This window comes from Falco cherrug, chromosome 10 (assembly GCF_023634085.1).
Source record: "Falco cherrug isolate bFalChe1 chromosome 10, bFalChe1.pri, whole genome shotgun sequence".
Classification (NCBI taxonomy): Eukaryota; Metazoa; Chordata; class Aves; order Falconiformes; family Falconidae; genus Falco; species Falco cherrug.
Window position 1 is genome coordinate 2,644,914 of NC_073706.1, and position 15,735 is coordinate 2,660,648.

Genomic DNA, 15,735 nt, shown 5'->3' on the forward strand with positions numbered 1-15,735 from the left:
AAACTCCCAAACTGCAAATATAAGTTGGTGTTCAGATCAGAAAATAAAAGATATTTCACCAGTACTCATCTACTGACACATGGGGATGCTATGTTGAAAACATTTTAAACTTTTTTCAGCTCCCTCCACCTCTGGTTAGCACTGCTGCCCCGCCCCCTCCACTGCCTTCCAGTTTCAGATGTACGTGCTTTAACCAGTTTGCTGGGGTGAGATGCTGCTTCATTGAGGTGAGTGAAGGGAGGAGGGAAGAGAAGGCGCATGAAGAATTACATCAAGAACCAGCCCCCGGAGACCTGTCTGTGATGCACATCCCCACATCAAGCTGTCAGCTCCCAGCATTCAGCCCCACTGGGGTTTATTTGCTCCAGAGGAGAAATTCATTTTGCACTCAACTAATGTAACCCCGAAGTGCTTTAAAACAATATTCCTCTGACAGAGGCGTTACAAAAGCCGTTATTTCCCTGTTTAGAGTTAAGCTAAGCAAATACAAAGGTAACTTCATTTTAAACAAACTACCATCATCACAAAAAATGGATACCAAATATTCTCCTCCACCATATGGTGAATTTAACTGTATTATTTGCTCTTCTTGGAGGAGACAAACTCATTGGCAAACACCAGCTTGTGCAGCAAGATGATAGAGACTGGAAAACACTTCCCTCAAAATCCTTTTGCTTAATGACAGTTAAGAAAGCTCTGTTAATATATTCAATTTTAAGTTCTCTTTCCCTCTGCTTTCTAGAAGAGTGTATATTCCAATGACGCACTTCAAAAAAAAAAGTTATTTCTGAATTATTCCTACACAAATAATTTTGAAAGTATTCCTCATTGTCTGTGACTTACCACTGGGCTTCGGTTTTCATACCCATCCCACCAGCACCTATAATGATCGGGAGGGGTCTGTGTTTTCTGTCCTAGCTGTGGAAGTCCAAAGCAACTCAGGAGCAGCAGATTTGCTCCACGGGGAGCAAGCCTGATCCTTGTATCTGCCATGCCACGATCCTACTTGTTAAGACCATCTCTGACTTCAGTCCTATTTTACAGAGCCTGGAACTTCAGATCACACTCGGGATAAGTGCACCTGGCTGGTGTGGCGTTAACAGCGCCTCTTTCATGAGACATACAAGTCATCAAATTACAGAGAGCAAAGAGCTCTGCAGCAGCAGCCAACTTTCACTGGATTCCCTCAGCAGCTGCAGCCTAACGGGCTTTGAAGTGAGTAGACGTATCAGACACACACCAGCTGTCTCTTGCACCTCCAGAGTTACCACCAATTTACTCTGCGATCACTGTGAATTTGTAAGTTGGGTCCACCATGCTCTGAGGTTCCCCAGGCTTCCGCAACAGGCTTTGCAGAAGCATATTTGATCCCTTTGGGCAAAAAGGTCTATATGCATCTTTACATGCATCCATGTGATTTCTAAATGTCATCTTTGCTAAGCAGCATGAAGATACCTGCCACTTTACAGGCTCACCACGCCTGAAGCACCCCAAAGCTGCCACTGTTCCTACTCTGGTAGTTATTTCTTTGCAGGGAAACTCAGAGCCGAGGTGGGCCCAGGTTTGCAGGCGGCACGAAATCCGGAGACAGCTGAGCCACTCTGCAGCCCGCCGGCACGGGCAGTCCCAGGGTAAGGGCTCTGAACAGAGTGGGAGGCGTGAGCTCTTCTCCAAAAGCCAAACCCGACAAATCTGCTTTGCACAAAGCTTGTTCCTCTCTCTGCCTCATTGTGTCCCATGGATGCCACAGGCAGGACAGATCTCCAGCAGCAAATACCCTGCTGTGTGCTGCCCTAGCTTATAAAGTTCTTCTGGGGTGGAGGCTCCACTGACGCACCCCCTGTGCTCCCAGCAGGTCTTTTTGGTCCTCAAGAATTTAATTTGACTATACGCACCACAAAGAAGTAGTGAAGGCTATTATAGTTTCTCCCACTACCAGGACAGTTGCTCGGTGCTGTTGCTGAGCCTTGTGCTGATACGTCCTTGGAATTGCTGCCGAGCTGTGCTCCCTCCTGCAGCCCCAGCAGGATGCCCAGCACAGGGCACTACATATTGCTGCTGTGAGTCACAGCACCGCTCCTCAGCCCAAACGGCAACATCGCAGGGTTTTTTTCAGTAATTCAGAAATGCCCCTCTGAAGGCAACCTGTTTGGTGCTGGGGTACCTTGTAGGAGCACGCTCTGGAGTCCCGCTGTCCCCATGCTTCTGCTGTAGGATGCACGCAGATACACCAGAAAGTCCAACCGCTGCTGGAGGCTGCCAAGCACATCCTCTTCAACCTCCAGTCCCTCTGCAACGCACCACAGAAAACAGCAGCCAGGACACCAGCACAGCTTGGGCTGGATCTAGCCCCTAAACCCCAATGCATAGCTGCACCCACTGCGCTTCATCCTGAGGTTGGCAGGTGGCATTTTTTAGCTGAATCTCAAGTAACACATAAACACAGCATCTCGCACATGCAGGTCGGTTGTTGCGGGGCATCTCACAGCCATGCTGCAGTTTTCCCCAGCCAAGGAGCCACTCTGGGCACCCTTTAATTCTGTGGCAGCACGGATTAATCGGAACCTGCCACAGTAATAGATGTGCAGTTACCTTAAGTATTCATCAACCTTATAAAGGTTAACTTGTTAGCCTTTCTGCTCCAGAAACAAGTTCTGCCTTCATTTGCACCTCTGCAGATTCACCAGCTCAGAGGAGGTTTCCAAGACGTGATCTGGGCAAGTTTTATCAATGAATTCAAATCTTGAGCTAAATCAGAAGGAGGAATGGATTTACCCTAATCCCTTCCAAACATTCATCAGCATCAACTACCAGCTCAGCAGGACTTAATCCCTTTTTAATCTCTCAAAAACAGTGGAATATATGGAGAAGAGGTTGGGCACACAGCAGTGGAAGATCTCTCTTGGTTTTTGTTTCTTTAAAAATAATTCTGGCTGCCAAATCACGTTGAAAATTCATTAAGATCTTCACTAATATCACTTTCTGGTAAACAACCGGTTGCCACCAAGAGAGCACGTACACCAGAGGAGGGCCCACGCTATTTGGCACAGCGGAAGAGATGCCCATCCAGCAGCCTCTGCAGGAACACAGCATCTCCGTGAAGATGCTCCAGGAGCTCAGATCCCATTGGCTGGCTGGCGGTGAGCGCAGAGACCGCACAGGCAGGCTTTCCCGGCGCCGTGGGCAGCGATGGGGCGGAGATGCAGCAAGCCACTTCTTGGTGACAGCATGGAACCACACACGTAGCATCCACCAACGCTGCTGCAAACCCAACAGCAGAAACACAGACCCCAGTGCCAAAAACCAAGCTTTGCTCTGCAGGTACCAGGCTCTAGAAACAGCTTAAATCCCAGCCCCGAGTGACTCACAAGGTGTTTTCATGCCTCCCACTAAAACTACCAGCGACAATGGCAATGCAGGCTCAGATGGCTGTGGGTGTCGTGGCCGGTGGCATCCCACCCCCGGTGGCTGCTGAGCCAAGGGGAGCCCCATTGCAACGCGCCTGATGGCACCAGAGTCAGCGCGGGGGCGAATCCAATCCAGTGTGTTTAGGAGCACCCGGATCAGAGCGTTAGTGCGCGATTCTAGGTTTACATAACACCACCAAATGATTTTGGCAGAAACAATTGGTATTAGCAAGGAAAATGAAGCATCAGGAACAGCCGGCAGAGCAAAGAGACACCTCTCGCAGCAGCCCCCAGGCTAAAAAGAAAATAAATAACAAATGCAACAGAAGCAACACTTGGACAGCAGGGAAGAAGAGGGGAAACCTTCGCAAGGGGAAATGAGACTTGAATCATGGCTGAGATGAGCAGGGAATTAAGCTTTCCTCTTTCACCCCCTTCCCAACCCCATCGGACTAAGCTTTCTGCTTTATTAAGACACTCCAGTCAAGCCTGCAACACTCCAACAGGGCGAAGCGAAAGCCGTCTCACACAGGGCTCCAAGCTGTGAGGTCTGAGCAGCTCCTGCCGAGCCGCCTCTGGCCCTGTGGACGCTAATTGCAGAGCTCAGCGATGCCTGGGCAGGGACCCAAGGCACTGATGTGTTGGCTACCCAGCCCCGCCGAGCCTGGCTCTGCTGCTGCGCCAGGCAAAGCACCGACAGGCATCGTGCTCAGAAATGCTCAATCACACAAACTTCACGTTGTAACTTCTAAGTCAATTCAGTCTGGATGCTGCTGGGTTAGCAGTATCGGAGGTTTCGTTTATCCCCTAAGAAATACATCTGAAACCCCAAAGGTGGCTGGATCTGCCCCTTGGTCTCTCTAGTGGCTCCAGCTCTGGCCAAAGGGATGGGGCCACCAGTTCCATGTGGCCCAGGTAGCCCCCGTCCTGCTGTACATGCCACACTGCCACCGGGAGCAGCTGCGATGCGTATGCTGACACTCCCAGAGCAGGACAACAACCACCGGCCCTATGTCACAGCATCTGAGAACATCTGGTCCCTCGGCGCTCCAGCCTGGTGACCTAGTGATGGGAAAAGGCACACCAGCTCTTCAGAAACCTCCGGGTCCCACAGCCTTCCCGCTGTAACGGTGCTAAGCAAGGAGGCAGCCTCGAGACCTTTTTTTGCCAAGCAGAGGATCCCTTCCAAGCTGGCACCATCCTTGTGCTCATGGCACGATGACAGTGACACAAGCTAAAGCTCCAGATCCAACAGCATGTTCTTCCTGCCTCTCAGCTACTCAAGATTTCCAGCTCTGGCGGCAAATGAAAAGCCCCAGTCAAGCTTCGGAACATCGTAAGACAACTGCACGAGGCGACAGGATGTTGAAATCCACATTTCCCCGACACAGAGCAGCGCTTTCCAGCAAAAGGGAACCACATCTACAGCTTCACACACAGCTTGTGGAGGACAGCTCTGGATAGCAAGACAAAGTTAATCAAACTCATTTCTAAAAAGTTTCCATGACAAACTTGGATTTGCCTGTGATACAAGGATCCTGCTTTGTTAACAACTACCTCATCTTTATATTTAGATCCTGCCTGTATCCCCTGAAGTTCAGCACTCAGTCTCTGCTCTGGGAGCTTGCAGAGGAGCCAGCAGTTATACCTGAAATGGGGTACGCTCTTCTCAGTCACACAGGTTTGGTGTGCAGCACCTCACATTCAGGAAGTTTGCCCTTAGACATTATCAACATCAAAACGAGAACAGGTTGTCAGCACAGCTGGACATAGAAAGGGACTTAATGTGGCTCCAGCAGAGCCCGCAGCCTCGGAGCAGGGAAGCTGCATCGTGGGGTGGCATCCCACTGCCACGCTAGGCACGGGAAAGTGCAAGGGTGGGAGAAGTGGATGATAATTTTGTACGAGGCTGCCCTTGTTCCCAGCTCTTCACTATTTTCCTCTCAAACTTACACACTGTGACCTTTCCAGGCAAAAAATAAAACAAGTGAAACCTTGCAGTCTAACAGGAATAGTAACACATGCAGGGAAAGGATGCCAGAGCCAGCTCTGGAGCCTGCAATCTGGATCCCTGCTCCTACAGGATGTGTTTCTAAATCTCAGTCAATAGCGCCTGTTTTCCAAGGAATGAGGCATTTCACGTATTATTAACTCTAAGGCCCTTCTTGCTACAAACTTCCTATTTAGCATTTGATTGCAGCCATCACCACCAAGAGCCTCATCGTATTAGAGCAGAAACTCCACAGCCTATAGCTGGTGCAGGCTGTATACTGATGTTTTTCCCTCCTGCCATCTCAATCCCAGAGGGTGCTATTGGAATTATCTGAAACACACTTCCAGAAGTCCCTTCCAGCCTAAGCTATTTTATGATTTTAAACACGTATTTGTTTCTTTTGCATTCTCACTCAAATTTGGTACCCTGCTGCCACAGACGGCTGAAGTTACGCGTTGCTATTCCCACCGGGGTTTGGTCTCCCCCAGACAAAGGCCACTACGTGCCGACCACGTCACTTACAGTGCCGCAAGTTTACAAAGCTTGAAAGACCATTTCAGCAAAGTTTTTCTCCTTTTCAAAGCCCAACTCTTAAGTGGAAATACTGATTCAATATAGCTTGCAAAAAACCTACACTCCGATCTGATTTAAATCAAATAGTTAAATACTCCACATGTACCGCTTGGCACAGCCATGACAGAACTATCTGGTTTGCAAACAGATGGCCACCCACAATTAATTTGCCACCTCGACACAGAGACGCAGGTTGGCAATTCATTAAAAAGCACACGCCACTAGTCTTCAGTTCACTTTATGACCTGCAGCCTTTCCTCCTAGGCAGACTCTTTATCTTAAGGGGGGGTGGAAAAATACCAAACACCCAAACCACAACTACCACTGAATAACGAAAACATGACTGGTTTTCTTGGCATCTAATAAATGTTGTTCTCAGCTCTAACAGATTTATCAGGTTTAAAACTACCATGTCGCCAACATCCGTCTGGGGTAGAGGAGACCAGACCATAACTCCAGTGCAGGTTCCTAAATATACACAGATTGAAGCCCGCGTGACCTCACTGTCTGGCTGCAGGGTTAGATCCATGGCGTTTGTTGGAAGGTTTTTCTTCAAGGGCTGTTTGATCTTCAATCAACAATGCTTATCAGTGGTAAAGTCTGCCAGCCATTCCCAAAAGTTTGATATTTTTAACAGAACATCCTTCTCCTTTGAATGCTATTTAGAGACAAGATAACACATCAGGGGGAAAGTTGCCTTCCTGGGTTTAACACGGACAAACAGAGCAGGATCCTATCGGGGGAACACGTATTTCCCAGTGCTACAAGCCCCATCTTCTGTGGTTCATGTTTCCCCCACAATATTTCTACTTTTTCTTTTTCAGATGGCACCCAAATGCTTTTTTTGCGCCCATTGCCTAAGCTGGGACAAACCAAGATGATTCAATTAAGTGTTTCCATATAAAACTTTCTCTAAAGTTTTCATAAATTTTATTTCCTCACTGTCAAAGTTTCTTTCCTTTTTGCTAAGGAGTCCAGGGCACACTGCCCCTCTTTCTACACTAGGGACTAGCACTCTAATTCCTTAAAAACACATCATTCTTCCACAGCAGGCACGCTGTGCTGAGATGCTCATGGTCTAAAAACCCACTGCTCAAAGCAGCACCCATGAAGAATCAGGATCATGGAATGGATCTAAACTGTTCTTTTTTGACAGAGGGGGAAAAAAAATAAAATGCCTTTATTTTAGGATTCAGTAACTCTTAAGCGATGAAACAAAATGTCTTTGAATCCGGAGCTAGTAAGAGAGAGCCAGAGAGCTCCCGCCAGAGAGAGCCGGAGCCCAGGAACACGGTGGCGGGTGCAGCAGCCCCACGCTGTCCTGCAGCTGTAGGGTCCCCAGGGTGCTGGCAGCACCCTCCTCCCTGTACCACAAAGGAAAGGTAATGGCAGAGGAGGAATGGAACAGCTCATCACTGACCCAGGGATCAGCTTCTGGGGGAGGAAGGAGCTCATCCTGCACACTGCTAGGAGCGGGACCAAGGCCCCCACCAGCCCCCCACGTGGACAGCAAGCTGCTGTGAGACCAGCACCACGCCAGGCCAAGCTCTCCCTTACACCACCTGCCCTGTCTCCTCCCATCAGTCACATTAAAACAGTGGCATCTGAGGGTTTTCAAATGGCTTAACAACTCCTAAGAGCCAGACAGCTCTACCACCTCCCCAGGGAGAGGGAGGAGATGCTCAGAGAGTAAATCGCATCAGGCTGGAAGGGTGAAACTTTCATAGGTATAAACGTGGAGATCCACATTGTTATAAGAGAGGTGTCTTTTGGGGTGCCTCAGGTTGCTTGCACCTCTCCACAGACCCAGGTCTCCTGCAATGGATGCTCAGCACTCAGGCTGGCTCAAATTATTCATACAAATAATTCCCAAGTGCCTGGGGTACCCCAAAATGACCTGCTGCTGCTGGAGACAGAGACCTAGGGCAGTTCACGCAGAGGATGAATGGCAGAGCCACAACACAGCCCTTATCTCCCAACTCTGACCACAGGCAAGCACAGGCTCCACCCTGCAAGCAGAACAGGAGGAGATTAAGGGGAAGATGAAGAGGAAGACAACGGTTTTCTCTAAAGCTGAGAGGAGGAGCATGGCGCACAGGCAGACAGCCAGGGAGAAAGGGGATGGAGCCTCCCTGATGAGTCCAGACAGGAATGGAAACTCTGAGTCATCGGTAGGTTTTGTGGGAAGAAAAACCCGCTAATGTGATCCAGCTAATCTGATAAAAAGAGAGCTCCACACCACTGCCAGGGTGGAACAGGATCAGCGAGGCATGGGCAGCCCAGTCTCAGGGTAAAATACAACCTGGGTGACAGAGAGGATGGTGGTACATCACCAGAGGCGAGGGTGGCACGTGCCAGCACGCCTGGTGCTCGCCCCTCCATCTCCCAAGCATCCCGGTGCCAGGGCTGCCCGTTCTGGAGCCGGGCTGGCAGTTCCAGCTGCACAGAGACCAAGATGCACATCAGGAGTGGGCAGGAGAGGCTCAGGGCAGAGCTGCAGCGAGACTTACTACCCACTCCGCTTGGGAATAGGCCACCATCCTGCCACCTCCCTTTTCTAGCTCTTGCTAAATTATGAGTTTTTTTAGAAACACACGGGAAATCCCCCCCCCCCCCACCATTAGAGCAAGAGGCTGGGTCCTCAAACCAACAGAAAAACAATGAAAATATCTACATTTTAAACACTCGTGCAACCCAGCCTCCTGTGTCCAGGCTATAACTAGAGGTCAAGAAATTTCCTTAGACCAAGATTTCTGCAGATAAGGCTCCTCAGGAGCCGCACGTGGCAACCAGCACAAACCAACGCTCAAGTAATCTTTCCATAATAACAGCTACTAGTCCAGGGCCCTAATTTAACACTTGCCTCGCAGTTACATTCGCCACAGAGCTGAACTAAAATCACAGTTGTCAGGAAAAGATTTAATTCTATCTGCAGAGGTCAACCAATCTATGCAAAAGATTACAGCGGAGGAGAGAGATTCTGTGGCACAATGCAAAGATTTCGCCTGCAGGCGACGCAGCAGCCAATGCCATTTTTCAAAGAAGAAATGGCATCCATCCGAACAAAACCACCAGACGGAAACAATAGAAAGAGGGGGGAGATGCAGATGATTAAAATATTTAAATCTGGTCATATAAGTGCAAAACCAGACAATTTAACACTGCTTTCAATCACTTTTTTTTCTATAGTGGTTTGATTCGTGCTTGTTTCAGTAAGTTTTGTTGTGAAATTTCTCCCCTCTGCAGCTGAACTGCACATCTCCAAGTATAAGCTTTAATTACATGAAAATGTGTGTGCAAAAATCACAGAAGTGGAACATTAAAGCTCAAACCTCCAATTTGGAATTAATGGTATCAAAGCTGGAATCACGCTAACACTTTACCCCGACTTTACAAATACAGAATAGAATATAAAGAAGTTGCAGCGAAGATGGTACACAACAGCTTCAGACAGAAGCCTCGCACTCACTGGATGGAAAATTGTCAAGGAAAACACATTAGCAACACAATAACTTATTTTTAATGTAGAGCTGTTAGGAAAACACAATTATATGCTTCATTTATACTGAAAGATATAATCCAACTTACGGTAAAAGCATTTAGAGCTTATTTCATAAAAAAAAAAAACCCAAACAAAAAACCCCCCAAAAAAACACCAAAAAAACCCCCCACCAAACCAACCACCAAAACAAAACTAAAGAAAAGGAGAGATGAGCACGAAGGTAATAAGGAGAAATTGTGCATCTGGGGGGATAAGGCTCCCTGCCATAGCACACCCCTGCTCAGCCAGCCTGCCGCAGCACCAAGTGGTCCTCACCTCCTGCTCCTTGCATCCAGCAGCAGAGAGATGCAAAGTGAAGGCAGAATGCAATAGAGCTTTTTCTTCAAATGCAGCAGAAATGCGACGACAGTGACATCAATCACCAGGAAAGGAGCCAGCAATGCCCATTCTTACAAGCAACAAAAGCAGAGCCCAGACAAAGCCCTGCAAGGGTTACAGGTGCTCTCCTCACCACCCCGGGTGAGCAGCAGCCACATGTTGCGCAAGCTATAGGATGCTCTGGCTGCTACAAGCAAGATACAATTTATCACCAGAATGTTTCCTCCATTACAGATGCACAGACTGATCCCGGTGCTTGTTGCAAGCTCAGAGGTCTAAGTCCAGAGATGTACATGGATTTACCCTGTGGTTACGGCGTGTGACATGCAATAGGCTTCAGACCACTGACTGCAGGGACGACACTTAGAATTGATATGATGCATCATAAATAAATCAGAGAAACTTGTGAGATTTTGATCCTAAATTTCTGGTCTCTTGATGCCTCCTCTGCTACAGGAACTTCCACGGATCAGGTCCTTGACAAGGTTGTTCAGAACCAGCCCCAACAAACACACTGCTTTGTACAAGTCAGACTGGTCTTCAAAATATCTCCCATTGTTCCAAAACAAACCAGATTAAAGCCTCCCCTCTGTGCATACAGAGAACACAACAATTTCTATGAATGGATAGACATTCATTATTTAGCTCCCAATCCCTGTCTTAAAGCCCAAGGCAAAATGGAGCTTCAAATGCTTTCTGCCATGCAACCCACCAAAGATCGCTCTGGAGAATGCAGGGTTGTCCCATGGAGTAGCTCAAACACTTTTCCGTGGAAGCCCTTGCCCATATTCAGGGCCTAAATAAATAAATAAACAAACAAATAAATAAATAAAAAATATCCATCTTTGAAAATCAACAGGAGCTGCCTGCCAAACGAGAATAAAATAGGCCCCAAATTAAAAATTTGCTGGACTTTGTTCTCCATCCAAAATCCTCCATCTCCAAAGAAAGATTTATGCTACTTCAAAACAGTTGGCTTAGAAAACAGAAAGGAAAAGAATACATTTTATCTTCCAGAATGGCAAAGCAGTTCTGGAACGATGAAAAAGGGATTGTGTTTATCGCTGCAATGTACAATTTATGGTAAAAGTCAAAACAAAACAGAATGTTCCACAGAAATGCATTCGCTACATCGACCTGGGCTCATATCAGCAGCTCAGATCCCATTTCTGAAGGGTTCTTAAAAGAAGAAGAGAGCATTGGTTGCAGATTAATACTTATCTCATGACTAGTAGATTTTAATTATCCATAATTTATGGTGGTGTATTGGCAAGGTAGTTTTTGTCAATTTATCAGCCTAAAAGGCAAGGCACAGGGCATGTTCGGGGATGCAAAGCCACGGAGCCCTGTTAGAAAGATCCAGGACAAGGTTTGATGGTGCTGTTGAATCCTACCAAAGTGCTACAGGGTTAGCAGAGCTCCCCAGCACGTATCTCCCAGTAACTGCTGGAGGTCCCCAAGGACCACAGGCACTCCCAGTGTCACAGCAGCGCGCTTGCTCTGCAAGGGTTAGGTATTCCCAGGCTGGGTCCTCCTCCTCCTCCCCGTCAGTCATTGCCCTAACTGGAAATCAGGCATCGTACTAACCAAGCCTGATCATCTTAACACCAGAAGCAACTAAGAAGAATTTATATTTAAATTTATTTCTGCAGGAAGAATAGAGAGATGTTAATTCACTCCCTAAAGATGCCCCTGGAGTGCAGAGAGCAGGATCACTCCTCGCACAGCACAGCATCGCTGCATACGCTGCATGGAAGAGCACACAGTACCATGCTCGGGCAGGATTCCTGCCATACGCCTCCCTTGCAAAAACAATGTTGCCTGGGCTAAGAAGAAAAACTGCCTCCCATACTCTGTGGACCCACACAATTCAAGATCCAGAAAAATCCTTCCATGCTGGTGAATCAGCTAATGTACCAGACCCTGTTGCTAAAGCTCTGCTAAGAGCAGAACGAGCCCCTGCGTTACTAACCTGTGTTTTTTTCCATGGTTTACTTATTGTGAAATACATATGCAAAGAGTTTCCCCAGAGTTTAAGAAGGAAAAATCCCCCAAATTTTCCACAGAGCAACTGGAGGGATGTGAACATACCCACTGAGCAGCACACCCCTCCCGCAGTGCAGGAGCATGCTGCCTCTCCCCCAGACACCATCACAACAGCGAGACGCCATGAAAGCTCAGCTGCCCCAGCAAGGGAGCAGGAGGGGGGGTCTACAGCAGGTACCAATGCCGCAGGGAAAAGGCCAGAGGGGACAGAAGAAGGGGCTTTAGACCCAGGTTTAAAAGAGGAATCCGAAATGGAGGTAGGTGCTCCCTTCAGCAGGGCTCAGGTGGCCGATGACAGAGACGAGTGTCACAGTTTGGACAAGGGCTCCTTGCAGAGATGGAACCCTTCCAGCTGAACCTTGCCAGTCCCCTGTGGGTGCTGTGCAGACACAACCTAATGCACAAGCAGCTCTGTGCAGTCCCAAGGATGGAGCAGGTCCTGGATCCAGCCCACAGGAAGGAGACGAGGGGCCAGCACATGGGAAATGCTTGTGGCAGCTTGCCCTAGGGAGGCTTTGGGGTGGCTCCGGGAAGGCGGTGCTTCTTATCGCCCCTACACATTGGGCCAAGCCCATTGCAACCCCAAAAACCCTGCCAAGGAACATCAGTCCTCCAAGGTGTGAGCAGCAGCTCCCCGGGCACTGGGAAGTTTGGGGTTTGCTCTGCTTCCAGCTGCCACAGCAAGCTGCTCCACACGGGACCACCCGTGATGGGGGCTGGTTTATCTGGGGAGCCCTTTTTCCCCTCTCCGGTGTCACCAGCGTGCCCAGTGCATAAAGACTCTGTCAAACACAGTCAGCAGAAGGGAAGATTCGTCCTCACCCTGTCTGCTGGGGCACGAGAGACCCTGTTCTCCACCCATGGGTGTCCAGCTCCTCACTCCCCCCCCCCCCCCCCGTCCCCTCTTGGTGGCCAGCCCTTAGAGGAGGAACAGGAATGCTCTGAAAGAAGTTAAAGGAATGGTGCAAATGCCCCCCTTCTGGGGAGGCCTCGGCTGAACATACACTCCTGTTTCATTATCCCTCTAAACATCCCTTGTCCATTTAAAAATGGAAATGCTGATAGGCAATAGGCACCTCTTTAGCTGCAAAGAGAAAATGTGGCTTACAGCAGCATGCAGACGAGATCGGAGACCTCAAGGTAATGATACCATGTTTGGTAAGCACACAAACTATTACACTGACATTTCAGCATGCTTTGGGCTAGAGCACATCTACCTGGCAAGCTCGCTGGTGATGGGTGTGCAGGCAGAGAGCTGTGCTGTGCTCTCGGCAAGTTAGTTTTATCCAGTGACACCGCACACCCTTTCCCCGGCTTCTCTGCGCCCCCCCCCCCCCCCCCCCAATAAATAAAATTAAGCAGCCCTTTGGGGGGGGGGGGGGGGGGAAGCAGAACTGAAGAAAATAAACCCTTTAAATCAAAGGGCTTTAAAGCCCCTCCATAAACTTGGCAAAGCAGAAAAGCAAAGAGCCTGTAAGCGCACCTTGCCCAGGTCCTTCCTAGAAACTGACTTCACCTGGGATACCTGCATACCATAGAGAGAGAACTGCTGATTTTTCCAGTCCACCCTACCCTCCTCTGCAGCTTTTTAAACTGGCCATGTTTTGAGGCAGACGCTGCCCTAGCCTGACTCTGGGCTGAGCCGCCAGCACCAGGCAGGAGCGATAGGTCTGGGACTGGTGTCAGGTTTTGGAGTTTCCCAGAGGGTCCCGTGTGGCTCTGAGAAGTGCAGGATACCAGCACTGGTGGCGACCCGCAGCCACCCCACACGTCCAGGGAGGCTCAGCGCAGCAAAGGCAACAGGCGACACTGGGCCACGGTTTGATGCTGAAGTTACAACCGTTATACCAGTGTTCGGCTGGGAAAACAAAGTCAACCCATTTCATCTCTGGCTTCCTTCCAGCGGCCTCATCCCACAGACAAACATGCACTGCTGTGCATAAGCAAATGGCATTCGATAAATCGGAAAAGAAAAGAAGAAAGAAAAAAAAAGAAAGAAAAAAGAAAGAGCCCTGAATATCAGAATAGGGTAAGTCACTTCCTTTCTTCTTCCCGCTCCCCCGTAGCAGCGACAACAGCAGCATCTGGTGGCAGTGGTCAGTACCTGGGTGCTCCTCTCCAGTGTCCCATCCAGCCCGGCCAGCACCAGCGCCTTCTCCCGGGCCGGGCTCACTGGGGCCGCAGAAGCAGCGATCTCCTCCAGCCTCCCCATCCGCAGTGCCGTGCGACAGCAAGGACCCGCGGATCAGTTGCGACTGCCTAATCCGGGACTAATCTCAGGGATTCAGGCCACGGATGAGCTGACGACGTGGGGCCCCACGCGCCCCAACGCTGGGTGGGCGCTGCTGGGGGGACGCGGGGTCCGGGCACCCCACAGCAAGGGCCTGCGGCATGGCAGCACCACCGCCTGCCTGGAAAACTGGAAGGCAAACTAAATGGTGTTCGCATCTAACAACTTCTTGGTAACATCGAGTTCCTAAAGCCCGCAGGATCTGGGGGTTGCTGCAGTTCCCAGCAGCACACGCTCACACAGTCCCAGACTTCCAGCTTTTGCACACTTCATCGGCTGACGTTTCGGCAGCACGGATGACCTGCTCCCAGGTGACCCGGCTCTTGTTAGTATTTTAAGAGCATATTTAGCATTTGAAGAGCAACGGCAACGATAATAAAACAATTTGAAACTAGCAGTAGGTGGATACAGAAGAAATCAATTCAAGTTGCTTCCTTTCGGCACGATCAGGCATCTCCAAACAAATGAGAACCATTTGGTTTGCTACAACTTAATAAAAAGAGATAAATAACCCAAATGGCAGAGAACAGTTAGATTCATACACTGATATGTAACGATTAATTTGCTGCACCTGGGAAGCCACACCGGTTTCCCGCTGCTTGTTTCTAAAGAGTTTGATACCGAAGTACCACAACAGCAAGATGAGCCGGGGGCACCCCGAGCTGCAGTCCCAACGCAGGGGAGTGGTTCTTCCCTTTATTAACTTTTTTCAACGCAATTACCCGAATTTGGCCCGGGAGGACGCAGCCAGGGTTATGTCTCGGAGCTTATCGTGGCGATGCTCCCTCCCTGCAAGCGGGTCTGCTTCCTACGGCTTTGTGCTGGGGGATCGGGGGTATTTACCCGCTGGCCAGGCAGGCGAGCCCCGCAGAGAGCTCCTCACCCCGGAGCACAGCACCCCGCACCCGGCACCCCGCACCCCGCCCCTTCGCTCCTTCTCCAGGGTGAAGGAAATTGTCTACAGCACTTCGGGCGCTCTCAGATATCCCGCTGCGATCCCTCTCCCGTTACAAGAACGGGGTGCTTCGCCTTGCAGCTGCGGCGAGCGGGGGAAATGTGGGTTAGGGGGCTCTCCCGCCGCGCCGGGGGCTGGGGGCGGGCGCCCCGCGAGCGTGGCTGGCGGCCGCGCGGGAGCACCAGCGCCGGGGCCGGAGCCGCAGCCCCCCGCCCGGGACGTGCCGGCGGCGCCGCAGCTTTGCGAACACGGTGCAAAACAACCGCAAACAGCCCCAGCAAAGTGCGCGACACCAGCCACAGCAGCACCCCCCACCCCCCCGAACAGCGCTCCGGCCCAAACGCTCCCGTAGGGAAAACATGAAATAAACCCAGGGCTCGAAAGGGAGCACAGGAACAGCCAGGCCCCCCCGAGCCGCGACCCCTCCGAGCCGCGTTCCCCCCCGAGCCCCGCTGCCGCTACAGCCCGCCCCGCCGGGCAGCGCCCCCCCCCGCCCCGGCCAGCGCAGCCGGCCGGCCGGCCCGGCGCCCCGACGGCTCTCCCCGCTCCGCTTCCAGGCCACTTTCAAAATTCCCTCCCGCAGAAGCCCGG

General features: G+C 50.3%; 1 protein-coding gene across 4 annotated transcripts in view; it reads right to left on the minus strand.

Annotated features, from left to right (window-relative positions):
* Window positions 1–15,735, minus strand: part of TOX2 (TOX high mobility group box family member 2) — a 150,684-nt gene that overhangs the window by 134,645 nt on the left and 304 nt on the right. Inside the window, exon 1 of one of the 4 annotated variants that reach the window (XM_027812027.2) lies at window positions 14,004–15,017. The exons of 1 other annotated variant lie outside the window; for it this stretch is intronic. In XM_027812027.2, the coding sequence (XP_027667828.1) occupies window positions 14,004–14,111 (108 nt within the window). In that variant the 5' untranslated portion in view covers window positions 14,112–15,017. Of the gene's footprint in view, window positions 1–2,164; window positions 7,052–9,790; window positions 10,605–14,003; window positions 15,018–15,735 lie in introns of those variants that run through there. 2 more of the 4 variants (XM_055722260.1, XM_014283775.3) reach the window with 2 other exon arrangements.